General features: G+C 38.1%; 1 protein-coding gene and 1 long non-coding RNA gene across 2 annotated transcripts; both read left to right on the top strand.

Moving 5' to 3' along the window:
• The first annotated feature begins 50 nt into the window (after positions 1-50).
• LOC141822358 (uncharacterized) lies at positions 51-3,879 on the top strand. The gene is made up of 4 exons (XM_074709803.1): positions 51-271; positions 356-436; positions 542-599; positions 3,586-3,879. Exons 1-4 carry the CDS (start codon positions 51-53, stop codon positions 3,643-3,645), a joined length of 420 nt encoding a protein of 139 aa, XP_074565904.1. The 3' UTR covers positions 3,646-3,879.
• Positions 3,880-4,428: 549 nt separating this feature from the next.
• Positions 4,429-6,347, top strand: LOC141822453 (uncharacterized). Its single transcript, XR_012601260.1, has 4 exons — positions 4,429-4,558; positions 5,717-5,766; positions 5,857-5,986; positions 6,211-6,347. It is a non-coding gene; the product is annotated as an uncharacterized LOC141822453 (long non-coding RNA).
• Positions 6,348-27,592: the final 21,245 nt, after the last annotated feature.

Raw genomic sequence — 27,592 nt, 5'->3', positions numbered from 1 at the left:
GACCTAACGCTGTGCAGCCGGAGAGATTATCCTCTGTCCTCGTCGATCTAATGGCAGCGAAGTTGGCGGCGGCGGCAACGAAGGCGGCAGCAGTGGCCAAAGGTGCAGCGGTGAACGACTACCAGTACTCATGGAGGAAGAAGCTCGCCAAGCACAAGGATGAACTCGCCAAAGGCGTATGGGGCTACTGGGAACTAGGTGCCTGGAAGCCCCTTGCGATCAGTGCCCGCAAGCAAGCACGTCTGCGGAAGGAGGTCCTTCTCGCCGGAGAGTTCGTATTTCATTCTTTTCGCTCCTAAAAGTTGGTTCTTGTGTACTTCTGTTAAAGTTTATTTCGATTTTGGGGTGTGGTCAGGGATTGGCCTTACGATCCGCCTAGGAAGGAGATGAGGAACAAGAGGAAAGGACATAAATGCGACCGCGTGTCTGCGGAGAAGTGCGCTTCCCTTCAAGATATCCCTATCATATAATTCTATTTTCATTGTTTTCCAGGGTTTTTGACTCAAGCGTTGATGCTTTATCTCCTAATTTATTTCACCAGGAGGGCGCATACTGCTGAATTGATGAAGAAGATGTCTGAGATGCTTCTCGATTACAAGGTCAGCATTCATACAGAAAATTGGTTTAGGGATTTATTTTTTTTCGCAGTCCTACTAGTACCTTTCATTAGTTGCATTGTGAGAAACAAGGATTGAAGTTTTGCTGGTACTGGCTAGCACGAGCTGGACTTTACCAGTGCTTTCCATAGATTCATAAGTGCATAAAGATGATAATAAGCAGCTTCTTTAATCAAACATTTTTTATGCATGAGAACCTTTGATAAAACTGTTTTACCAAGAGCTTGCTAAAAAGCAAACATGATTGTCGAGAGAATTACATAGAAACTCCTATCTTTCAGTCAAACTACTTTTTTTTTTCACAAAACAAAATTAAATCAAATCAAATTCACACCACTAGGTTATACATCTATTTTCGACAATGTTACACTTGCTTCTAATTTATACTTAAAAACACAAGATGCTTATTTTTTTTTTCATTATATTCAATGGCAAATTGATAATTCTTTAAGGCTATTTTATGAAATAAGAATGAAGTCTTGGTTAACAGTGAAACTAAAATACTTGTAAAGGCAAATTGTCGTTCAAACAGTAAGAGAAGCATTGTCTGATGATGGATTTTCCATCTTCTAACTTGCAACCTCATGACTAGTGAATTTTACCAAGTTATTGTTTTGAAGCAAGGAAAATCGTTGGTTTCTATAGGGATAGTGCATGGTAAGCTGGTAACAGTCAGTTAGCCAGTTGTTAAAATTTAACTTACAGAGTTGAGTTATTTGGGCTTCACTTTGTTGGGAGGGTAGAGGCTGTCTACTAGAGGAAGTGTTGGATGAAAATATATATCTAAGTAGTCTGGATGATTGCCTAGAAATTGCTTCTTTATGTTTTATGATTACTTGGTTAATGTTTCAGTCATATCTTGTATATAATTCAATGGAGAGATAAGATTCATGTAACTGATCCCAATAGTTGGAAGAAAAATGCCATGATGATGGTGGTGGTAGTGGTGGTGATGACTAATGTTCTAATCATTTAGCTTGTTGAAACTTTTACTGTAGTCCCATACTTTTATTAGTGCATGAAGTTTGACGAATTCTAAGGGCTTGCTCATAATAATGTAATTGAAACTGATACTGTAGTTCCATAGTTCTATTGGTGCTTGAAGCGTGGTGGACTGTAAGGGCTTTCTCATAGTAATTTCATTTTAAATTACCAAGTGAAATTCTACCATGTTCCCTCAAAAAGAAAGTGAAATAATTTGGTAGGTTACCCAATAGCTCTCACTGATCTTTTGGCTTAGCTGATTCTTCATATGAGAATTTCATGATTTTTACCATCAATATTGTGAGTAATGATTATCTAGTGAAATCATTCGACTAGTGACTTCCTATTCTATAGTCTTAGAGAGTGTTTGACCTGATGTTACTACTACATTTATATCATTGTATTGAAAACCAAGAGAAACCATATTGCACCTGAGATTCCTCTGTCCTTCCACAATATAATGCACAAACCACCAAAGAGGTGCTAATAATCCAACATTGGCACATTACATCAAAGGACATCTAAGATTCACATTTACTCTTCTTCCAACTTTGTGTTGTTAGCCTATCTGCAAAGAGTAGCCAATACATTTTTTAATATCTTCTGCGCAAGTTTTGCACTTTATATGTGATAAAGTGATTTTATCATGTGCAATTTTTTAATACCCTAGTTGGTCTTGTATGACAAGTTGTGAATTAGTTAAGAGGCTTTATAAGCATTACCATTAACTTTGACTGAAGAATTATGATTCAATATTGAGCCTGACAAAGTTAAGTTCTCTTCTAGATACTTATGTCAAAATGGACTCATTTATAGACGTGAAGTGTTTGGCATAGGCTGCATGTGTGATACCATTTTTGGGCCTTATATGTGCCCCTGGTTAGAGATAACTTTGAACTATGAGTTGGAGATTGGATTATAACTGGGACAAGGCATAAATAATGAGAGATTATGATGCCTAGTTTTATCTGACACAAAAATTGTCGATTAATAAAAGGGTTCTATATTCTTTAATGAGGGAATTACTATTAATTTGGTTGGGGGCAAGTTATTCACTCTTATATATATAGGCATGTCATATTTTTTTGAACTGAAGTAGGGTGTTATAAACTGCACATTCAACGCTTGATGTTGCTGCCAAGATCCAAGTCGAGAATCACCTCCAATTTGCAACATTCAAAGTTCAATGACAGCTCCACTATCAGACAGACTATTCTTTCCAAACACCTTTAGGTTAAAATCTGCTCATTATAACTCATCCAAATGAGAAAATACTAACTTGTTAGGCTGACCATTGACTTAAATGCCCAATCTTAAGTTAATTGTAGTTCAATTGTGTCAATAGCTCACATCTGTGTGACCAGACTAGGGTATCCTAAATCTTGTAGAACTCTACCCCCATTATTTCTCAATTTGTATAGGAACTTTCTTCTCAATAGAGAAGTGATAAGCAGATTATACTCAAACAAAGTTCTAGGCAACTGGACTCGTATGTCGTTACTATTTTGCTTTCAGTTATCTCTAGTAAAAGCAAAGTCCCCTGAATTACTTGACGTCTGAATTTTAGGGCTATTTATCAATGTAGTGCCACAATCATAAATAATTCTACTCTTCTTATTCTCTCGGAAAGTCAGGTAACTGAACTTGTGTCAGTGTGGAGCTTTTATATATGTTGATCACTTGCATATTTGAGCCCAAGGATGTTACAACACAAATGCTTTTAGTGTTGAAAAATGCCTTTCATTTAAGAAAGTTAATGTAAGGCCACCACGACTTAGTAGTGGTAGTAGCCATGTCTCTCTTGCCACAAAGTGGAATTAAGTCCCCACCTCTCATTTTTATCCAATTTAATGTTTAATACACTATATGAAGCATTTTTTTAAAAAGGATTTTATCGATCAAATTCTGACCAACCCAAGCTGTTGGGACACTTGATATTGTAGTCAAATGTTAATCTTTTTTGGTTTTTTTTTTCATTTTGCAGAAGCGTAGATGGGCAAAGAAGATGAAAGAGGAAGAAGAAAAAAAGGGAAAGACTGCCTAAATTGCCTTTCCGTGTAAGCTAGTTTTCAGGGAATAAAATCGTGTGATCCTCTGCTGCAGCACAGTCTCTCTGAATACTTCAACCATGGGAATATTTAATGGAGTTCTAACATCACGCGATAGCTGCTGTCTTTTTGAAAACATTAATTTCCTTGTATTGGTTCAGAAAACATTACAGAATGTAGAATCACATTGTTGTGTTATGCTTCCTTAACAAAGTTTTTTTTTATGTCTACTTGTTTTTCCACCTATTGTATATAAGTTTATCATTCATAGAATTGAACATTATCACAAAGTGTTATACTTCCCTGCAACAAGTTCAGTCTTCGACACTGCATTTAACATCATCACAAGGATCATAGTGTCTTCAAGATAACAATGCACTAACTACCATCTGTTGCATACATTAATAGCAGTATTCGTACAAGTAACATGAACCATGCAAAGAACGTCATTGTAGTCTTCATCTACAACCATTGTTTTCACATTGATTGACGATCTAGACTTGTCAATTGGTCGCTCCTGCCTTTGCCTTGCCAATTGAAGTTGATTGATCACCACCCTTGCTCCATCAATAGATCAAGATCTCTCTTGTCTTACTGTAAAATGCATATCTTCTGATTATTCCTTGGAAGCTAGCTCGTCATCCTGTAAGACGTGTAGGTCATCTTTTGACAATGTGGGTCATCCGATGATGTTATAATTTTGTGTACAGATCTTTCCAAGCAATTTCATATGGATATTTACATGATTGTTAATCCATTTGAATGTAGATTGTGAAGTCTCCACCTGAGTCTTCTGCAAAACAAGGTGATGTTATCCCTAATGGAACAATCATAAGACTGCAGCATATGTGAACTCGAAAATGGTTACACAGCCACCTACATGCTTCACCAATTACTGGCAATTTGGAGGTTAGTATGCAGTTGATTTCCTATATGGTTTCTACATATTGTCCTTACTCGAGACCTTGGTTGCTGAATCCTGCATGCTGCTTGTGTGCATATTTTTGCTAATGGAAAAATTACTATTGCATGCTGCTTGTTCCAGGGATACATTGCTTGAAGAACAATATGGATAGATTTGTTAATATATATAAGGAATTACATTTTCAGTTATCTAGCTAAATCTTTGTACACTGTCTCTGCAAGATCAACCTTAATATATGCAGCTGCTATGTTGGTAACTGCATTAACAAAGAAGAGAACTGAGCTATCACCATCTTATCTGTAGATATCACTCAAGTAGATGGGATTCTTCTTGCATTATCAAATGTTTCAGTTTGATAAGGCTTGTTGTTTATGGCCAAAACACAACTGAAAATATACCATTCTACTGTTATCTTTTTATGTTAACTTTTGTCAAGCTTGTTATGATCAGATGCTGGTTTATTGATTTATCTCAACAAACCAATGTAAATACTATCTGTTGTCTATATAATAGATATGCGCACTGAATGGTGTTCATTACTGGTCTTCAGCATAGTTCTCTGAACAAAAATGAATTGTTAGTATGATGATTCTTCATGTTTGAAATACAAAAAAAAAAAAAAAATAGAAAACATAAACTGACGAGACCTTTGGATATCCTTCTGCGAACTTGATCCTTATTGTGCCTTGGAATAGAAACTCTTGCTTATTGTGTCAACAAGGATCAGACGTGGCGGCGGCGGTTAAATTAGCATTGAACCTACATCTCAACTACCGTTTAGACATTGCTTGAAATTTAGCAAGCGCAAAGGCATGAAAGTGTGAGTAACAGTCGTGAGCCTTTTTACTATATCCTGATATAGACAGTGAAGGTTTTCAAGTGACAGGTGATAGGACACAAATGTGAAGTTTTGTACGTTGCTTTAGTTTTTCCTACGACTACAATGGAAGCAAATAGTTGAGATAATACTCATAAAAGGTTTTCATCTTGTCTTTCCATAATAAAAACTCAACCCTGTTTGGATTGCTGAAGCATACTGCTTTTTAAATATCAGAGTTACTATCATATATTGTGTTTACTAGTTGAATCAAAGGTGACCCGAACTTTGCTTCGTTCTGAATTTTGTTGTTTCTAATCTATAGGTGAGTTGCTTTGGTGGAGAAGACCAATCTGATACTGGAGACTTTTGGCGGTGAGAACTGCTTTGGAGCTACTTGTCTTACTTTTGCATCTTATGAGCAACACAAGAGTTGTTGATTTAGACATTCTCTTTATGTTTCAGGTTAGAGATTGAGGGAAATGGTAAAACATGGAAACAAGACCAAAGGATAAGGCTGCGACATATCGATACTAGTGGTTACCTACACTGTCATGACAAGAAATATACCCGTATAGCTGGAGGACAACAAGAGGTAATCTCAATGTTTATTTACTAATTACGTCTAACCAGAGTTGTCTAGATAAGAAAAAGACGTTAGACCACAACATCTATACTAATGCTTAAGTATTGATCCTAAAAATCGAGACTCTAACTTACATTGTAAGCATTGCCAATACTAAAAATTAAGACGAACCCGACGAGAGCTTGCATGCGTTTGTCTTAGTCTGAAATGTTAGTTAAGTTTCTTGTGTGCAGGTTTGTGGAATTAGCTAGCGAGAAGCGTCCGGATAACGTGTGGTTAGCAGCAGCAGAGGGTGTCTATCTTCCAGTCAACACGAGCATTACGTAATATGTAAGTTCTCAAGCTTTGCATTATATGCTCGACTTCTCTGTAATAGGTAGTAGTAATCAGATTATTTCGAAGAGATTTATTTATACAACATGCTGCAAATTTCTATTCTTTTCATGCCATAAAATTAAACTATAGGAAAACTGTAAATAACAATTAAAAATTGCTCAAGCCGGCCGGTGGCACAATTTGAACTTCTAAAGAATCACAATCCGCGGACTTAATTTTGTCTAGGAAATTAAGCAAAGGCATCAAATTATACAATTAAATGAGTGATTTAGGGTGTAAATTGGATCAGTCTTATATACCAAATGAGAAAAGTAATGATGAACAAATTAGTGCAGTGGAGACATACAAAAGAGTGTTGTTGCAATTGTATCCACCAAACTAATCAAGATGACTAGTTCATTGAAACTAACATCTTTAAAGATACCGGCTCCGGCTTCAGCTCCGCCGTAGGAGGCTCCCGCTTGTCCTTGTCCAATGCAACAGAGATATTTTAGCATTTGACAATCTCCAGTGAAATTCTTTTACCCATTCATTTAATATTATTTTCTAAATTACAAGGTTGAAACCTTTAAAAAGATTAACACGACTAAAATTGTTTGGGAGGAAATGGAAAAAAAAAAAAAAGAAAAGGAAAACATAAGGAATAAGAGAATTTACCTTATGAATCATTATAATTTTTTATATTCTGATTTGATTTGTGAGGTAAAGAAAGTTATAAAATAATTTTATAACTTTCTATCCATTCATTATCTTTTTTAGACAGTAAAAATATTTTTATAATTTTATATATTTAATTTTCATTTGAATGTCTTTTTCTTTCCAAAATAACACATACATACTACTTTAATAATGAACCTTTCACCCTCTCTTATCCCATCTAACACTTTCCCAATCACTTCGATCAACTTAGCCTTCACATACCAGAAAGTGGAGTTGTACTTCTCATCTTGAATGACTCCTAACACGTTGATCCGGATGGAATGACGTGGGGGGACACGCAGGAAAAATGGGTCCCCCAAAAGGATACGTGGCAAGGACGTAGCATCCAATGAGAATGACCCGATCCCTCTGGGAGGAGAAGAGGGTACGTAGGCCAAACCCATGTCCTCGGTAAAGGAGTCACCTCCCCAGTATTTCGCGACCAGGCAGCCCTCAAGACTTCACCCCAAAACATTCAGCCCCCTCTCCTAACTGCGCCAACCTTCTCGCACCCGAATAGCTATTGACTGCCCACCTCGTCTGGAGATCAGCACACACCTCAATATCTCAGACGAGCTCCTCGCAGCTTAGGCTAACGCTCCACGCGAAAAATAGAACACATACTCTACGAACCGACCTCAATATCAGGTCATAGACTCAGCTCACCATGGATCTTTTACAACGATCTGTGAGTCACCCTATTGAAAGATCGATACACAACTTAAGTCAGTAACCGAGCTCTCCTGGACTGTGACACACCTTGGCCCACAGCTACCCGTAATAAAATTGCACGGTCCGACCTCACTATCAGATCATATACCGCTTCTATCATTACCCCTCAAGCTCAGGCACGCATAAAACTCCCTAGCCTACCTGCCCGCAAGGTCAGAACAAAGTTCAATACATCAGCCGAGCTCCCTCAGACCTCGGCGTACTGTATTCAATGATCCACAGCTCCCTTGGAGGCAAACTAACCCCAGAGGCCGACCTCATGACCCGATCTCAGTATCACATACTGGCCTCATGGCATGGTCCTAGCCTCACCTCCCGACCTCATGACCTGGTCTTGGCATCACAAGCCGACCTCATGACCTGGTCGCGGCATCACATGCCTACCTTATGACAAGGGTCTCGTACTGATTCCTTCAGTAATAAAGCACACAAAGAGCTCGGGACGGACCGAACACATTTCATCATCGCGGTTGAGGACACCTTGCATCCTTGCATCCCAACCGCACATATCGGCCACTCTCGACGCGGAGATGATATCAACGGATCGATACGCCTGTCTCTCCTCATAACTTATCTAAAGGATGCGGCTGGTAAACCAAGTCTCCTTACTTGGTCCAATTCAATCACCACCCTTCAAAGGAGATAAGATATGCGGATGAACCGTCCGATCTGCGGAATCTGTCGCACGCGTGACTCGGTGATTCCGCCCTCTCCTCCAATCACAGACACCTAGATCCGAAGGTATCGCTCCCTCCTGCTCTATATAAACCCCTCAGGTATGACGATCCAACTATCTTGAATTCTCAACACACACTCGTGTTTCTCTTATTCTCAACCCCTCAGGTATGATAATTTCTTCGGTCATGATTGTCAAATATCATCTTAAAATTATTTATTGTTGGCGATGAATCGTCTCACCTTAGTCGATACTTGCATTCTAGTAAGACATAGAGTTGACATGAAGATTGAACCCTCTTTCTTTAAAGTGATAATTAACTTGTCCAGATGTTTATGATTGCAGCAATTATTTATTTCAAGATTGGGATAACTTTTGGCACCTTAGAACTCTTAGAGAGCTAGGAGAAAGGGAGAAGGAAATTTTACGAGGAGAGATCACAATTTGAGATTTGAGTGAATTGGAGTGTTGAATTGATATAGGATCGAAGCGGCATCACCAAAGATTGAGAGTGGTTACACCTCTTTGATATTGATTTGAAACAAAATGGGTTCTCAAATACATAACCCAATTAAGGCTTTTAGGGTGCGTTTGGTTGAAGGTAATCGGCGATTACCTGATTATCCATCCGACGGTAATCGGCGATTACCTTGTTTGGTTTAGGTAATCAATGATTCCCAGGTAATGTTTTATGCCTGACACGCCAGCATACGTCAGCAAAAAAGTAATGCAACTCGGAATCAGATAACCAAGGAAAACGTAGATTTTCCTGGATTCCGGGGTTAAGACCTTCCTTAATCGATCAAACGATCGATTAAGACTCTTTATAATCGACCACGTGATCGATTAAATGTCGTAAACTGTTTCTCAAAAACCCTGTAATCGATCAAATGATCGATTATAACCTTCCTTAATCGATCACTTGATCGATTAAGACTCTTTTTCTCAAAACCTTATAATCGATCAAGTGATCGATTACACATGTTCATAATCGATCACTTGATCGATTATTATGGGTTAAACCAACCAAACAAGGTTATGTTTCATTCCCTATGACCAAGGTTATATGATTACTTGGTAATCACATAACCAAGGTAATCGCCGATTACCTTCAACCAAACGCGCCCTTAGGGTTTAGAGTGATTTGGATTTTAGGATTTAGAGCGATTTGGACAAAACCAAAATGATGGATGAGAGATCTCATCGTTTTCATCCTCTCTAAGTCATCGTTTGCCCTGATCGATGCCGCCGCCCTGCTGTGACTCGCTCTGCTCTGCTCTCTCACCACCCCAACTGGCCAACTTCGCGCCGCATTTATGGACCTGTCGCTTCGTTACTAGCTTCTATTGGTTATTCAAGTGGGACCCACCCGGAAGAAAGGTTAGACTTGTGAGAGAAAAAACGAACTTCAGGAAATGAGACGTTTCCACAATTCTTCTTAAATGTGTTTTTTTTTTTGGCAAAAATTCAAAGCGGTTATCGTTAGGAAAGTTTCTTACCCACTTACACTCTGTTTGGATGGGGTGAGGGAAGGTTCATTAACGGAAGGGGAAGGAAGGGGAAGGGAGGGAAAGGAAGGGGAAGGGAGGTATTTATATTTTTCTTGTTTGGGAGGAAGAGAAGGTTCATTAACGTAACATGTGCTACCTTGTTTGGGAGGAAGGGGAAGGAAATGAAGGTTAAATATATAAAATTACAAAAATATCCTTACTTGTTAAAATAGATCTATAATAATTTAGAAATAATTGTTCGTTAGGTATTTTATTTTATCTAATGTCTTATAACTATTCGTTCAATGAGTTCGTCAATCGAAATTATAAACTAAATATATAAAATTATAAAAATATCTTTATTTTTTAAAATAAATCTATATGTGAAAAAATATATATAGCTCATAAAATTAACAAAAATTAATATTTACAACTTAAATAAATAAAAAATTTAAAAAATAATAAATAGATATATAAAAAATATGTGAAATACAGAATTTATACATTTTGGTACGATAAAAAATAAATCAATATTTTTATATATATTTTTATAAAAATTTACTTTTTATATATATTTTTATAAAAATTTATTGATGTAAAAATTTACGACGAAGGTTAACATTGAGGAGTGCGAGTGACGACTACGTTATGTGACGAGGAACAACGGTGCAAAAATCTAATAGATAAGTTATTTTAATAATTAATATTTTAATATAAAGGTAAAATTGGAATAAATATGTTTTCACATTTCCTTCCCCTTCCTTACACAAATCGGAGTGTAAGGAATTGTGTCTATTTATGGTCATGCAAGGGGAAAGCTTACCCTTCCTTCCCCTTCTCTCCCCTTCCCTCACTTCTTTACAAACAAGATTACAAATTCCCTTCCCCTTATTTACCCTTCCTTCCCCTTCCCTCACCTCCTCCCAAACAAAGCGTTACGGAAAGGAATCTACGGTGTGGGAAAAACTTTCAAGGAAAAAAAAAAGAAAGAGAAAAGGATAAACTCATAGTTGGATTTTTAAATCCATTTAATCATTATTTTATAGTAAATAAACAGTAAAAAAGATAAATAGTCTATTTTTGTCACAAAATAAATATTGAAAAAACTTTCATCGATTTCAAATTATTTTTGTCACGAAAGATAATAGATAAATAGTCTATTTTATTAGATAGTCAAAATTTATATTTAAATTAATTCTCAATGTAGGGAATTAATTCGAAATTTCAATTATTTTTAAATCTCAAAAATCAACTAATTTGGAAAGTTTAAATATTGTATGCATTATTCTTATTAATTGGATGAATTGGACCTATTAAACAGAAAGATGGGCTAACTAGGCTCTATTAATTAATTCTAAATGGGCTTGTTAAATCGATTTGAGCAAGTTGATCGAGTCAAGTGAATCGAGTTTGTTTGGACCACCAAGTGAATAGGAGTAAACTCGAGAAGTTGATTGAGTTGCCACATGATTCAATTATATTAAATCATTACATTTAGTTTTATTTCATAAATACATCTTAATATATATGATTACTTAATTTCTTATTTATTCCGTTGCACTTCACTATCAATCTCACTCGGTTTATTTTCTATGACAACCAAATCGTTAATTAATTAATTAATTAATTATATGTGCCGGCAAGAAACAGTGGAGCAATCCATTTTCTATTAGTTGGAAAAATATAATCTCATTATGAAAACTTATTCATTGTCTTATACATATGTACATTTCCTATTAATCCATATGTAACAATACCGTAGAAGTTAAAGATTATTTTTAATACTTTTTATATTCGGAGACGGCCGTCTTAATACTTTGTAAGATCCTAGGTAGAAAATAATTAAGGCCTTAATATTTTCAAATAAATATTATTTTTTTAAATGACTTTTTTATATAGAGTATTATTGATATTTAATTTTAATAATAAAATTTAAAAGAATAATTCAGTGCATTGTAAAAGATTATTTTTATGGCTTCATTAGTCACATAGTAATAATGTTATTCTTTGTCAAATTCCACTTCTTTATTAGTAAAATTGAAAGAAAATTTCTTTCCCTAAACTTTCAACTATAATTTGCTAAAGAAATAATATATTTATCTAATAAATATTTTTAATCGACTAAATAAAGTTAAATTTAATCAATAGAATATTTATAAAATTATTTAAATTTGTCGACAAATTATTATAATATTAGTTAATATACATTTTAATTTTAATTTAAAAATAGTAATATATTGATTTGGATAAATTATCAATCAAATTTATCTAGTAAAAAATATTTAATTGATTTTTTTTAATATTAACGATGGATTATAAAAAAAGAAAGAGTATGTGTATAATAATTTATAAAAGAATAAGGGAATAATAATAAGAGTATAATATTTGAATTTTTAAAAGAATTTTTATTAAAAAAATATCAATTACTAAATATATAATAAATATTTTTAATTTATTAGACAAACTTAACTTTGACTGATAAATTAAATTTTGATCAATAAAAAAATAAAAACTATTGACCAAATTTTCATAAAAAAATATAAATTATAATTAAATCTAACTTTGATAATAAAAAATTAAAATTATTAGTCAAAATTAATAAAAAAAATAAAAACTTATTGATAAAACCTAATTTTAATCATTAGCAAAATCAAAATTACTGATTAAATCTAACTACGATCAATATAATCAAAAATTAAAAACACTGATTAAAGATAGTAAAAAGAAACTAAAAAATATCAATCAAATATAACTTCAACCCATAAAAAATTATAAATTACATAACAAATTTAATTTTACTAGTAAATATTAAAATTATCAATTAAAATATAAACCTCAATTAAAGAACAATGCAACTCAATTAAGAATAATGCAACTCAATTAAAAGCACCTCTTATTTAATTGCTCAGTAGTTAACAGAGTCTCATGTATTAGAATATACACACTTATATAGTTAGATATATGATAGAAGATGAGTACTGTGAGATAGATGTTGTAAGTTTTTAAAGAGAGATTAGAAGTTCAAGTATTATAAAGTTAATAACTTTAACTATGCCTCATCTGAATAGGGCACCACAGAAGCATATGACTTCGTTGTAGTCAATTTGGACAGCAAAGATTTAGAGGCTTGAGAATTATGCCCAAGTGTATAATTTTATATTGTGATTATTAACTCATAGACATCTATAAAAAAATCAAAATAATATATTGTTAATTCCGGTAGCTTCCAGGAGTACGCAAACTGATATGAATCGTCGAGGCTAGTGTTGAACACTATATCCGTAAACGATATTGCTCCGCTACGGTGCTAACGGACAGCAGCAATTCGTTCCCAAGATACAACGACGAATGTCTCGAAATAGTAGCACTCCAAATTCCGAGACCGACGAACTTTCTCGTAGGCTTTTTGGACTCCGAATGCACTAGATGGATGAATGCACAAGGAAGACTTGAATCGATGAATTCGATGATTTTTTCAGCATCTGGAGGGTTCTATTTATACCAATTGAAGAGATTAAATGCCCTTTGGAAGAGAGGATGTGTTCTTTGGGCTGGATCGATCTGGATCGTCCAATCTGAAGGGTTGTAACCTTTCACATAGCCCACTTTGGAATCTCATCCATCAGATCTGAAGGGTTGTAACCCTCAGATCTCGCCTATTGTCATTAGCCATCGGATCTGGATCTGATGATCCATTCAATCTGACGCTTCAGATCAAGTCTCTTCCCAAGCGGTCAGATCGTGACTCTTCGCGATCCAACGCTCCAGATCGCATCACAAGCGATCCATCACACCTATTTGATCAACGGTTGCCATCTGTTTACCCAATCAACAACCCAGTCATCTCTTCTTGCCCACGCGGATGCCACACAGGCAATGCCAAGTCACATGCACGCCTGACACATCACCCGAGTGCCACGCAGGCACTGCAATGTCACCTGGAGCATAAATTTAAGATCCTCAATGCTCCTTGCGATGACGCATACGTGCAAAGTGCGTGCAAAGTGCAAAGTGCGCAAAGCGCCCATTGCGCACGTGGCGGGTGGCGGGCTCACAGGTGCGAGCACCTGCTCGCCCATGGGTAGAGAGTACCTGTGCTTTTTGTGTTAACTCTATTAACACAGCAACACATATAAGGAAACTTTAGCTTGCACCGGTTAGCGATGTGGGACTAAAATCCCATCTTTTCCTTAACGTTATTTTGGACATAACTTTAGTCAATTAATTTCTCATTCACCCGTAATCGGTTTTGAGCAAATTAATAGTCTAGATTTATCTACGCGAAACGTAGATTTCGATTTTGAAGTCATATCAGACTTCCAACTATCGATGACACTTTAATTTTGCTTTGCAAAATCATATCCAACAATCCCCCACATGAATGGAAATTAATGCAATGCGTGTATGCATGCTGACACTTTACAAGAGTCCAGTCGATAAATCACTGCATCGGGAGAGGTAGCTTGTGGCTTTGAACCTTCCGTAGTGGAATGCTATCGAGTATACTAGGCTGCGCAGTGAACGTGATGTCTTGAACTGCTCAGCTGTTGGTGTATACTAAGACAATAACACCCACACAGAGATCTATCTCACATACTTTAGGTTCTCATGGTTGGTTCCGTTTCGGCCATGGACACCATCTTGGATTCATGAGTGTTTCAGTGAAGCGGCCTGTCTTCACACTCACATAGGTGACATTTCTATCAAGAGTATCTTACCATACTCCACCTCATAAGGTATAGAAGTCATTAAAAGCATAAGCTTAACCTCACTACATGTGGTAGGACAACACAAATTCATCCTAGGATTGGGATAGAGATAAAATATCTCATGTGCTGTAACACAACTTCTGTAACTTCGTTATTCCATTGAACCAAGATCTTGGGATCTCCAGTCAACAAGGTTGGGTTACTACTATAATCATTTTTAGTTGTAAATTTTTAATCACATTCCTCTTGATGAGCAGTATACTTGATCTCGATTTAGCCCCTTCGTTAGGGGATCTGCCAAATTATCTTTAGATTTGACATAGTTGATTGGAATCACTCCGTTCGAGATCAACTGCCTAATGGTATTGTGTCGACGACGTATATGTCGTGACTTACCATTATACATACTACTCTGTGCCCTTCCAATTGTCGATTGACTATCACAGTGGATCAGTACGGCAGGCACAGGTTTCGTCCAGCTCGGAATATCTTCCAAGAAATTCCGCAGCCATTCAGCTTCCTCAGTTGCTTTATCTAGTGCTATAAACTCGGATTCCATAGTTGACCGAGCAATGCACGTCTGTTTAGTGGATTTCCAAGATACCTCTCCCCCACCGATCATGAATACATATCCACTAGTGGATTTGGAGTCTTTTGTATCTGATATCCAATTAGCATCACAATATCCCTCTAACACAGCAGAATATTTTCCATAATGTATTTCATAGTTCATAATATATTTCAAATATCTAAGAACTCGCATCAATGCTTTCCAATGAGTGTCGTTTGGATTACTCGTAAAACGACTCAGCTTGTTGACCACACAGGCAATATCTGGACGTGTGCAGTTTGTTAGATACATCAAACTGCCTATTATCCGAGAATATTCCAACTGTGATATCAGCTCACCATGGTTTTTCACTAAGTGTTGACTTAGATCCATAGGTGTTTTCACTGTAGAGAGATCGTACGCATTGAACCTTTTCAATACTGACTCTACATAATGGGATTGTGTCAGAACTATCCCATCCGATGTCCTGAGAATTTTAATTCCCAATATAACATCTGCTTGACCCATATCTTTCATATCGAAATTCTTGGTCAACATTTTCTTTGTAGTCATGATTACATCATGATTACTACCCATTATTAGCATGTCGTCTACGTATAGACACACGATAACATATCTTTCAAGTGTATTTTTGACATAAATGCATTTGTCACATTCATTTATTCTGAATTTGTTTGACAACATTACTTTGTCAAATTTTTCGTGCCATTGTTTAGGCGCTTGTTTAAGTCCGTACAACGACTTAACAAGTCGACACACCTTTTTCTCATTTCCTGGAGCCACGAACCCCTCGGGTTGTTCCATATAAATTTCTTCTTCCAACTCACCATTTAAGAACGCAGTCTTAACATCCATTTGATGGATTTCATGGTCATACAGTGCTGCAATGGCTATTAGCACTCGTATGGATGTAATCCTTGTCACCGGTGAGTAGGTATCGAAGTAATCAAGGCCTTTCTCTTGCTTGTACCCTTTGGCTACAAGTCTGGCTTTATACTTGTCAATCGATCCATCAGCTTTATACTTGCGTTTTAGTATCCACTTACAACCTAATGGTTTATTACCAGAAGGAAGGTCCACTAATTCCCAAGTATGGTTATTCATGATGGACTCGATTTCACTATTGGCAGCTTCTTTTCACATTGGAGCATCGGGACTAGAGAGAGCTTCACTTAATGTTCTTGGGTCCATTTCCGACATGAAAGTCATGAAATCTGACCCGAACGATTTCTCAACTCTAGCCCGTTTGCTACGACTTGGCTCTTCGCTTTGATCGTCAATAGTCCTTTTATAACAACTAAGTTCGGTAACGTCATTTCCGTTTGAACTTCCGTTGTTATCACTTTCAACGTTTCCCATCTTCTTTAGGAATACGTCTTCAAAGAATATCGCATTCTGAGATTCTATGGTTGTTCCCACATGAATATCAGGAATGTCTGACTTGTGAACTAAGAACCGATATGCACTACTATTATGGGCATATCCGACAAATATCGCATCGAACATTTTAGGTTCGCTTTTTACTTGCTTTGGTTTAGGTACTTCGACCTTTGCCAAGCACCCCCACATTTTTAGATATTTGTACGATGGCTCGCGGCCTTTCCATAGTTCGTATGGAGTTTTATCACTTTTCTTGTGAGGGATTTTGTTGAGAATGTGATTTGCCGATAATAGCTTCCCCCCACAAGTTCTGAGGTAAGCCTGAATTTATTAACAAGGCATTCATCATCTCCTTTAGTGTCCGATTTTTACGTTCGGCAACACCATTCGATTGAGGTGAGTAAGACGCCGTTGTTTGATGAATAATGCCAGATTCTGAACAAAATTCATCAAACGGTGCACCATATTCTCCACCTCTATCGCTACGAATTATTTTAATTCGTTTGTCAAGTTGATTCTCAACTTCTGTTTTATAGGTTCTGAATGCCTCTAAGGCTTCGTCTTTACTTCTTAAAAGATAGACATAACAGAACCTCGTGCAATCATCGATAAAAGTAATGAAATACTTTTTACCTCCTCTAGTTTGCACGAATTTCAAGTCACATAGATCACTATGTATTAACTCTAGAGGAGTCGTTGACCTTTCCACTGAATGAAAAGGTAGTTTCATCATCTTAGCTTCCACACACACTTCACATTTGTGTGTTTCGTCAATATTGACGTTCGGTAATAAATTCAGTTTGATGAGACATTTCAGAGTATTATTATGCACATGTCCGAGTCGATCATGCCACAAATTGAAACACTCAACAACATAGCTGGAAGCTTTTATTTTATTACCATCAAAATCACGGTGTACAGTCATTACAACCATTTTGAACAAATTTTGTTTCAAATATCCCTTACCTACGAACACACCGTTCTTCGTAAGTACAAAGTTGTTGGACTGGAACACTAGTTTAAATCCGGCTTTCACAAGTGCCGATCCAGAAACTAAATTCTTCCTGATGTCCGGAACATGAAGCACATCAATAAGAGTTAGCTCCTTCCCGGACGTCATCTTTAGAACCACTTTCCCGAGTCCAACAATCGGGGATGTCATGGAATTGCCCATATAAAGCTTTCTTTCACTTATTGGGGTATACTTGGAGAACATAGCCTTGTCAGAACAGACGTGGCGGGTTGCTCTAGTATCGATCCACCATTGCTTCGGGTTGTCCACCATGTTGGCTTCGAACACGACCGCAGTGAGATCCAGGTCCTCAAGAGAGGTTGCGACGTGGTTCGCAGCATTCTTTGGCCCGCTAGTTGGCTTCTTCGGGCGTCTGCAGTCCTTGGACATGTGCCCTGACTTCCCACAGTTGTAGCAGGAGCCTTTGAACTTCTTGACTTGAGCCTTCTTTTTGAACTGCTTCGTCTTCTTGGCATTAGGCTCAATCAGGTTGGACATCTCGTCGATAGTCCGCTTTGTTCCTCTAGAGTCGGATAACTTTCGATTATCCTCCTCTATTCGTAGCCTCAGGATCAGGTCTTCCAGTCCCATCTCCTTTTGCTTGTGCTTTAGGTAATTCTTGAAATCCTTCCATGATGGAGGGAGTTTCTCGATTACTGCAGCTACTGCGAATGACTCGTTCAGCTTCATGCCTTCTGAGTCCAGATCATGCAGTACTATTAATTGCATATCCTGGACTTGGGATGCGACGCTCTTAGAATCCACCATCTTGAAATCCAGAAATCGGCCGACGATGAATTTCTTCAATCCGGCATTTTCTGTCTTGTATTTCTTCTCAAGTGATTCCCACAGAGATTTTGCCGTCTCCAATGAACAATACACGTTATACAACGAGTTGTCCAATGCGTTGAGAATATAATTTCGGCATAGGAAATCTCCGTGCGACCACGCATCGCACGCAGCCTTGCTACCATCCGTAGCGGCTGGCGGGTCTTCACGCAAAAACCATACGAGGTTTAGCGTTGTCAAGTAGAATAGCATCTTTTGCTGCCATCGTTTGAAGTTGGCTCCGTTGAACTTCTCTTGCTTCTCTCCGTGCGGAATTGATGTCGGCGGAATAGCGGTAGGAACGGCCGTCGGAACGTCGTTGGTAGCCATATCAGCTTGCACAAATATCGTTTACGACTGTTAATTCCGGTAGCTTCCGGGAGTACGCAAACTGATATGGATCGTCGAGGCTAGTGTTGAATACTATATTCGTAAATGATATTGCTCCGCTACGGTGCTAACGGACAGCAGCAATTCGTTCCCAAGATACAACGACGAATGTCTCGGAATAGTAGCACTCCAAATTCCGAGACCGAAGAACTTTCTCGTAGGCTTTTTGGACTCCGAATGCACTAGATGGATGAATGCACAAGGAAGACTTGAATCGATGAATTCGATGATTTTTTCAGCATCTGGAGGGTTCTATTTATACCAATTGAAGAGGTTGAATGCCCTTTGGAAGAGAGGATGTGTTCTTTGGGCTGGATCGATCTGGATCGTCCAATCTGAAGGGTTGTAACCCTTCACATAGCCCACTTTAATCTCATCCGTCAGATCTGAAGGGTTGTAACCCTCAGATCTCGCCTATTGTCATTAGCCATCGGATCTAGATCTGATGATCCATTCAATCTGACGCTTCAGATCAAGTCTCTTCCCAAGCGGTCAGATCGTGACTCTTCGCGATCCAACGCTCCAGATCGCATCACAAGCGATGCATCACACCTCTTTGATCAACGGTTGTCATCTGTTTGCCCAATCAACAACCCAGTCATCTCTTCTTGCCCACGCGGATGCCACACAGGCAATGCCACGTCACATGCGCACCTGACACGTCACCCGAGTGCCACGCAGGCACTGCAATGTCACCTGGAGCATAAATTTAAGCTCCTGAATGCTCCTCGCGACGACGCATAAGTGCAAAGTGCAAAGTGCAAAGCGCCCATTGCGCACGTGACAGGTGGCGGGCTCGCAGGTGCGAGCACCTGCTCGCCCATGGGTAGAGAGTACCTGTGCTTTTTGTGTTAACTCCATTAACACAGCAACACATATAAGGAAACTTTAGCTTGCACCGGTTAGCGATGTGGGACTAAAACCCCATCTTTTCCTTAACGTTATTTTGGACACAACTTTAGTCAATTAATTTCTCATTCACCCGTAATCGGTTTTGAGCAAATTAATAGTCTAGATTTATCTACGCGAAACGTAGATTTCGATTTTGAAGTCATATCAGACTTCCAACTATCGATGACACTTTAATTTTGTCTTGCAAAATCATATCCACATATATATATATATATATATATATTATAAAGTCGATAAGTTTAATTAATTAATTATTTATTTATTTTATATGGTATATCTTATTTAGTAATTTAAGAATCCATATATATATAATTTTGATAGAGGACTACTGTGAGCCTTTTAATGGAATGCGTACTACCTAGTGAGTTGGAGATGTTGTCCTTCCAGTGGACGACAATTAATAAAGTGAGAAACAAACTCACGTGGAGTCCTCCTTTCTATCGGATGCGGATGCTCCGTGAGGAATCGTTTAGAACAGTAGTAACTTATGGATTGCATTTAATTTCTTTTCTATACTAATTCTAATGCGCCAAATTTTTATTTTTTTATTTTTGTTTTTTAATTTTACCATTTGCAAAATCTTGCAGTTCTATTAATCCAGTGTTACCTTATAATATTTGGATCTTATGAACCAATTAATTTTGGATATACTGTTTGAATCATATTAAATAAATTTATAGGAAATGAGATGATTTTTGATGTAGCATCTCAAATAACACTGATATGGTAAGCAGATGGAATTACATGACAGAGTCTAGTCAATATATAGTCAAGTCCCGGTAAAAATCAATAGTCAAAGACTCTATTAATGGAAGTGAGTTGTGAAGGAACTTGGGCTTCCATGTTAATAAAAATGAAATTGTGTGAAGGGAACGGTGCATTGATTATTGTGGTGGAGATCATGATGGAGATAGTGGAGGAGGGGAGGCCGAGGCAGTGGCGGATCCAAGGGGGCGAGGGGGGGCTTGAGCCCCCCCTGAGATCGCGGTAGCATTTGGAGGAGGTCCATCGTCGCTGCTCCTCTGCCATCCTCTGGGCCCAACCGAGATCCCACAAAATCAAATTCGTAAATTCTTAACACTGAAGTAGAACAAGCTAGGGGAATCGACAAATCCCAACAACAAATCAAAATACTTACTAAAGAAAACCTTAATCAACTTGTCCTTAGGCTTGCCGGCGAAGGAGGCGGCGTCTCTGAGCAGCGCGTGTGGCGGCGGCTGGGCAATAGGGGATTGCGAGAGGAGAACGGCGTCTGGGCTATGGCGGAGGCCTCGGCGGCGGTGGGCATCTTCTCCAGGTGGTGAAGGGGCGGCGGCGGCGGCCTATGCAGCGGCGAGGAGGATGAAGGCGATGGCGTTCAGCATTGAGCGGTGGCATCGTCAGTAAAGGAGGGGCAGCGGCGTCGGCAGAGGAGGGGAACAGAGTTGCGGTGGTCTTCGTGTGAGGTGGACGGGAGGAGGTGTTGGTGATCCGGCGACAACAGTGGCGTCGATGGCGGCGAGATAGCGGGCGAAGGAGCAAAGGAACGAAGAAGAGAAGAGGAGAAGGGGAATCGGGATTAAAGAATCGATTTCCTGATTTAAAAAGGAATATACAGTAATGGTGGGTTAGTCGGCGCAATAACCAAGCTAAACCGACTTTAAAAAACCTAGGCTTACTATAACTATTGAATCGGTTACTATAGCAAACTGGGTTTAATCTTGATTCGCTTGGTTTACCAATCAAACGATATCTGATTTGACTCAAACTAGTTTTGTTGGATTCATCTTCGCAAGACGAATCCTTTTATCCATTTTATTCTATCAAAATCTCTTCCGGTACGAACCAAATCAAGCTGGTTCAGTTTGGTTCAATCTTGGTTCGTTTGGTTCACTAACCAAGCGATTTTCAATTTGACCTAACCCAGGTTTGTTTGATTCGTCTTAGCGAGACAAATCTTCTCATCCCCTTTATTTTATCATAGTCTTAACCTAATTCTAGATCTGACCTATTTAACCTAAATGGGCTTGGCTAATTTAGGTTTCAACCCACTTAATTCGAACTAATTAGGACTGAGTCTTTGTCAGAAATAATCATATGTTTTCTGAATTAATCAAAATAATACAGGTTATAGCCATATATATATGCAATATTTTTTAGACCGAGTCACATATATCGGGTAACATAATATCGGGTAACATAATATATATATATTAATAATCTATATTAATATTCTAACACCCCCCTCAAACTCAAGGTGGTAGAGTAGAGATCAGCTTGAGTTTGCTCAATAACATATAGAAGCGACCCGGCAAGAGAGACTTGGTGAAGACATCTGCAATTTGATGTTCGGTAGACACGAACCGCAACTGCACAGTGCCAGCACTAACATGCTGCCGTACAAAATGGCAATCGATCTCAATGTGCTTAGTGCGCTCATGAAACACATCATTTTGAGAAATATGAATGGCACTTTGACTATCACAATGAAGATCGGTGGCTGGCGGTTGAGAAATGCCAAGATCAGAGATAAGTCGTCGAATCCAAAGAAGCTCAGAAGTAGAATCAGCAAGTGCATGATACTCTGACTCAGCACTGAAACGAGAAACAACAGTCTGTTTCTTGCTTCGCCAAGAAACAAGAGAATCACCCAAGAAGAAACAATAACCAGTGATGGAGCGTCGGTCAGTGGGATCGCCTGCCCAATCAGCATCAGAGTAATCAGTGAGTACCAATGATGAATCAGCAGAGAAGTGAAGACCATGTAGGAGAGTGCCCTTAACATAGCGGAGAATACGTAATACAGCAGAGTGATGAGCTGTACAGGGACTAGTCATGAACTGACTAACGATATGAACTGCATGAGCTATGTCAGGACGAGTGACTGTCAGATATATCAGGGAGCCCACTAACTGACGATAGAGCGTGGGGTCCTCAAGAGGGGCACCATCGAGAGGAGTGAGACGACAGTCTGCCTCAAGTGGAGTCGAGGCAGTCTTGCTGTCAGTCAGGCCAGCACGGGAGATGAGGTCAGAAGCATACTTTGCCTGGGACAAATAGATACCATCTGCCATGTCGAAAATCTCAAGACCTAGAAAGTAACGCAGCTTACCAATGTTGGTGCAATCTTTGCCCCAAGTGCATTGAGTTTCAATGTTTGGCTAAACCATGTTTGAAGTTAGGCAATACTTGTGATCTAACATGTGTGATGCAAGTTTGCAGGAAAGTCCAAGTGGGTAGTCTTGGCAAAAAAAAAGTCTAAGTGGGTAGTCTTGGCAAAAGAAAAGTCCAAGTGGGAAGTCTTGGCAAAAGAAGTCCAAGTGGGAAGTCTTGGCAAAGAAAAGTCCAAGTGGGAAGTATTGGCAAGGAAAAGTCCAAGTGGGAAGTCTTGGCAAGGAAAAGTCCAAGTGGGTAGTCTTGGCAAAGACTTGACATGACGAAGCTGATGGAAGCATCTCAGGCTAGTGCGAGGATGATGGAGCATCCCGGGGAGGCACGAGGCTATGGGAGGTGTTTGAAGGCCGAGGTCTAGGTCAAGAGAAGCTGAAATGTGATTTTTCAGCTTCACCAGTCGACTGGCCCTGCCAGCAGTCGACTGCTCATAAATCAGACGCACACAGAAAGTTCAGTCGAGCCAGAGGAAGACAGGAGTCGACTGGGCAGTCGACTGAGGTATTGGAGTCGACTGATTCCAGTCGACTGGTATTGGATCAGTCGACTGATATTTGAACGTTGCAGAAAGAAGGCAAGCATTTAATGCGCTTTAATGCCAGATTTTGTTGTCGATTGAAGCCACCAGTCGGCTGGCCCTGCCAGCAGTCGACTGATGTTGCAGAAATATAAAAGAAGCATGCTCGAGATCAACTCAAGATTTTTGCTATTCTCGTGTCTCTTTGCGCTTCTTCTGAGAACGTGTTGTTCTTTGTTTCTGTGCTTTCTTCCTCTCCTCCTAAATATTATTTCATATCATTTGTGAGGAGATCGAAAAGGTTGTAAAGGTTTCTCCGCCTTCGAGGTTTTCGAAAAGGAGACGATTCATAGTGCAGCGGGTGTGTGCGTGCGTGTGGATCCTTGGATTAGTCACCTCTGCGGAGGTGGATACCAAGTAAAAAGAATCGGGTTAGCGCTGATCTTTGTTTTCTCTATTATATTTTGCTTCCGCTAACACTCTTGCAGAGAAACAAACGAAGAAGATTCGAAAAATGCTATTCACCCCCCTCTAACGAACCAACCGATCCTAACAAGTGGTTTCATAGCACGGTTCGTTTCGGAAGATCTAACAATCAACCAGAGCAACTCATGGCGTTCTAATAGGGTTATAGCACCGCACGACCACCGTACTTCGACGAAAATGACTTCGCCTATTGGAAAGGTAGGATGGAGTATTATCTTATGAATGATATTGACAACTGATTCAGCATTATAGATGGATTCGAGACACCCAAAGATGCAGAGGGAAAATCTCTCCCTACAAAAGACTGGTCAAAAGATGTGTGCAAGAAGGCACAGACTAATAATTCTCGCCGATTGGCGACGAATTCATGATTCGTCGCTAATTTATTATATTTTGCGATGAAAAATTTCTTTGTCGCAAATCTGCAACGAACTTTTTATTCGTTGGAAATATTGCGATGAATTTTGCAACGAAAATACTTTTTGCAACGAATTTTACGACGAAAATTATTCGTTGCTATTTTGGCAACGAATTATTTTTCATTGCTAATTTCGACACAAATTTACGACGAATATTTATTTCGTTGCAAATTTGCAATGAATTTTTTTCGTTGCAAATTTTCGTTGTTAAAATAGTATTTTTTTTGTAGTGGTTGATTGACTAACAAACACAAAACCATAAAAATATGGTTACTACAATACTATTATGATGTTGCTATAGTATCACTATAGTGCTGCTACAATAACTGTGAATATTATTTTATTGTAATATTTTTTCTACAATAATAATCGGTTGATGTATTCGATCTGTGAACTGATGAGCATTGTAGCAGCTTACAGAAGCCTCTAAACTTGATCAGAAACTCGACTGATATCATCACTTAATCAGTCAATGGGTATTCAGTCTGTTGACTTGATTACGGGTTCGAGCCGGATCCGACCTAGGGTTGGGTCTAGTTGGTAGATTGCCTTGCTATTGTGATCCATGATGGAATTTTGAAGGTAGATCCAATAAATTTTAATTAAGAAAAAAAAGGAAGAGAAATTTTAGATTTTTTTAAATGATCCAAAAAATTAAAAAAAGGAGAAAATTGAGAACATAGTTATGTAGCTAAAAGAGGAGTATTGTAAAAATTTGGCCAAAACATCAATTTATTTTAACCTGAAAATTTTTTATGGATATTTCTCTCAAACAACTTCCATCGTGACTTTTTCAATCCAAAATGTATAAGTTTGAGTCATCGCAATGATATGAAAAGAGAAGGAGATCTAAATTTGTTTCCCTTCATTTTGACACAAGATCGATGATTTAGGATTTCTGAGGTTGCAACAATCACCACCATGAATTTATAGTCCAATCAGTTGGGTTGTTGACAAGTCAATGGCTTGATCTTGTGGAGCAATAGTATGACGATGTTGATTATATCTCTTTTAAATTCTCAATGCACCTGTTTGGCAATCGAAGGATCCCTTTCCCGTGGTAGATACAATCTTTTCGTTGGGCCGCATATGCCTTTTGGGCTCATGAGCTATACGTCTTTAGGCTACGTGTGTGGCCTAAGTACGTTGTGCTTTTGTTGCCACTTGTAGTTTTTCTGGCTTATCTTCGATTTCGTAAAAATAGAACTCTAAATATTTTAATTTTATACATAATCAATTTTTAAGATTTTGTAGATCTCATTTTCCAATCAATTTCCCACCCCTTCGTAGTTCCACAAAAATCAACATTCATACATATTAGAGTTAATATGTTCGCATCTAGATAGACCTCCCTCGTGAAGGTGTTACTATTTTTATTTGATTTTAATTGGATCAACTCTTAATAACTCAAATAGTTTTAAATATTAATTTCTCATTTATCAAAAAATTAATTTATAATGATTTATCCATATTCAACTTATAGATTATGAAAATTAATTTTTAGTTTTGGATATATCGTTGATATATATATATGCAATTCATGGTTGTTTAATTTTTCAAATAATTTTTTATTATAAAATCTCATTGTCTTGCGACAATGTTGCACTCACTGCTATAAGTCATTGTCGAAACCTTTTATATATATATATATATATATATATATATATATATATATATATATATATATATATATATATATATATATATTATGTGGTTGTAGATCTTTAAGCATTTAAGATGACATTATTCAATTGCAAATTATAATATTTAGAATTATTTTTTTACGATAATAATTGTGGCAAAAGACTTCTGCATGACTCTTGAGTCTTTGCAACAGTTGTCATAGATAAAAAAGTTTTTATAGAACACACAATTAAAATAGACTTTATTAATAAGACGTTAGGATTTGAAATGTCTTTTTCTTATCTTAATAGCGAGGGCTATTTGGCCAAGCAATAGCTACTATGGAAAATAGAGTTGTGGACAATAAAATATAAATGGAAGATGAACATATGACTATTCTCCTGTGGAAAATAAAAGATTTATTATCATATTTATAAATACAATGAAAAGAAGAGTCAATAAGAAATCACATTCATTGGAATTTTGTGTTTATTTGATAGAAACAAATTGCACAAAAGCTTGTTTCTCGGGTCATTCTCATTGATGGCCATGGCAGAAGATTTTTTTTTTTTTTTAAGAGAAGATTTATTTTTTATAATCGTAATAATTTGTAATAGAGGAGACATGGAGCCTGAATGAGGTGTGACATTTTAGAACGTCGGCCTAAGTATTATGTAATCTAATTCCTACTAATTACATTACATATCGTGAATTATAGTTGGACGTCCAATCTTGTTAATATGACGTGAAGATGTTGTAATTTCTACCGACTAAAAGTAACATGTAGAAGATTAAAATAATGATATGACTAATGAGTGAGCAAGGAAATTAATTTTTATCGAGTTCTGTTTTAATTTCTTTAAATGAAACGATAGTGATTGGCATGAACACATATTCCCTTCAAGTAAAGTCCATTTTGACATAATTAATAGCAAATTATATAAGTATCATGGTAAGGCGGACTTGGCAATTACTTTGAGGCCCTTATGCGCACGTCGAAATTTCCTTGGATGTTAGGAACTTGCTTCCTAACATCTTGAACAGTACATCTTTCTATCATTTTGCGGTGAATGAAATTTAGACAATTTCATAGCGGTTCATCCAGACCCGTTGTTATCGCGCGCACCTTACATTCATGCAAGGCGGAGATGGCTACAGCAACAACCAAGACGGCCAAAGCTGCGGCCAATGTGGTGGTTAGGGCGGAGCCAGGAATTTTACTGAGGGGATCATTTTTTAACATGACATTGTCACACTAATATTGATGTGGTAAGTCTTGCCGGGCCTGAGGTGGCGCGGTCGGTCAATAGATCGCCCAGCCTGGCCGGCTTCGGGGCCCACGGTCAAGGTGGTCTTGCCCGGTCATGCATGGCCCCAAAGGTCAACAGATTGGCTGACGTGGCAAGCTCCAGGGCCCACGGTCTCGTTGTTGACACCCTCAGTTAAGGAATCTGAGGGGTCTGATAGACCATCTCCCGGGAGCTCAGCTCCCGGTTCACCCTGCTCAGCTAAGGTTCCGTGCCCGGCCATCCCTATACGATGCACGGTTCACCCGGCTGTCATCGTCTATACCTTCTCCCGGATGTCAGTTACACTGCTGGATCATCTCCCGGGAAACACACTCCCAGACCCTCATATTATGTCTCGGCCATCATCCCTATCACACAGGACTGCTCGGCCACATG

The sequence above is a fragment of the Curcuma longa genome, chromosome 2 (assembly GCF_044706935.1).
Source record: "Curcuma longa cultivar G26 ecotype Majalengka, Jawa Barat chromosome 2, ITB_CL_G26_1.1, whole genome shotgun sequence".
NCBI classification, from domain to species: Eukaryota; Viridiplantae; Streptophyta; class Magnoliopsida; order Zingiberales; family Zingiberaceae; genus Curcuma; species Curcuma longa.
The sequence above is the reverse complement of the archived record's forward strand: the minus strand, read 5'-3'. Positions and strand labels throughout refer to the sequence as shown.

Bases quoted from the DNA above. Each gene is read 5' to 3' on its own strand.
- LOC141822358 (XM_074709803.1), top strand. From the start codon at position 51: ATGGCAGCGAAGTTGGCGGCGGCGGCAACGAAGGCGGCAGCAGTGGCC. The intron at 272-355 runs GTTCGTATTTCA...GGGTGTGGTCAG, and splicing joins GAGGTCCTTCTCGCCGGAGA to GGATTGGCCTTACGATCCGC. The intron at 600-3,585 runs GTCAGCATTCAT...TTCATTTTGCAG, and splicing joins AGATGCTTCTCGATTACAAG to AAGCGTAGATGGGCAAAGAA.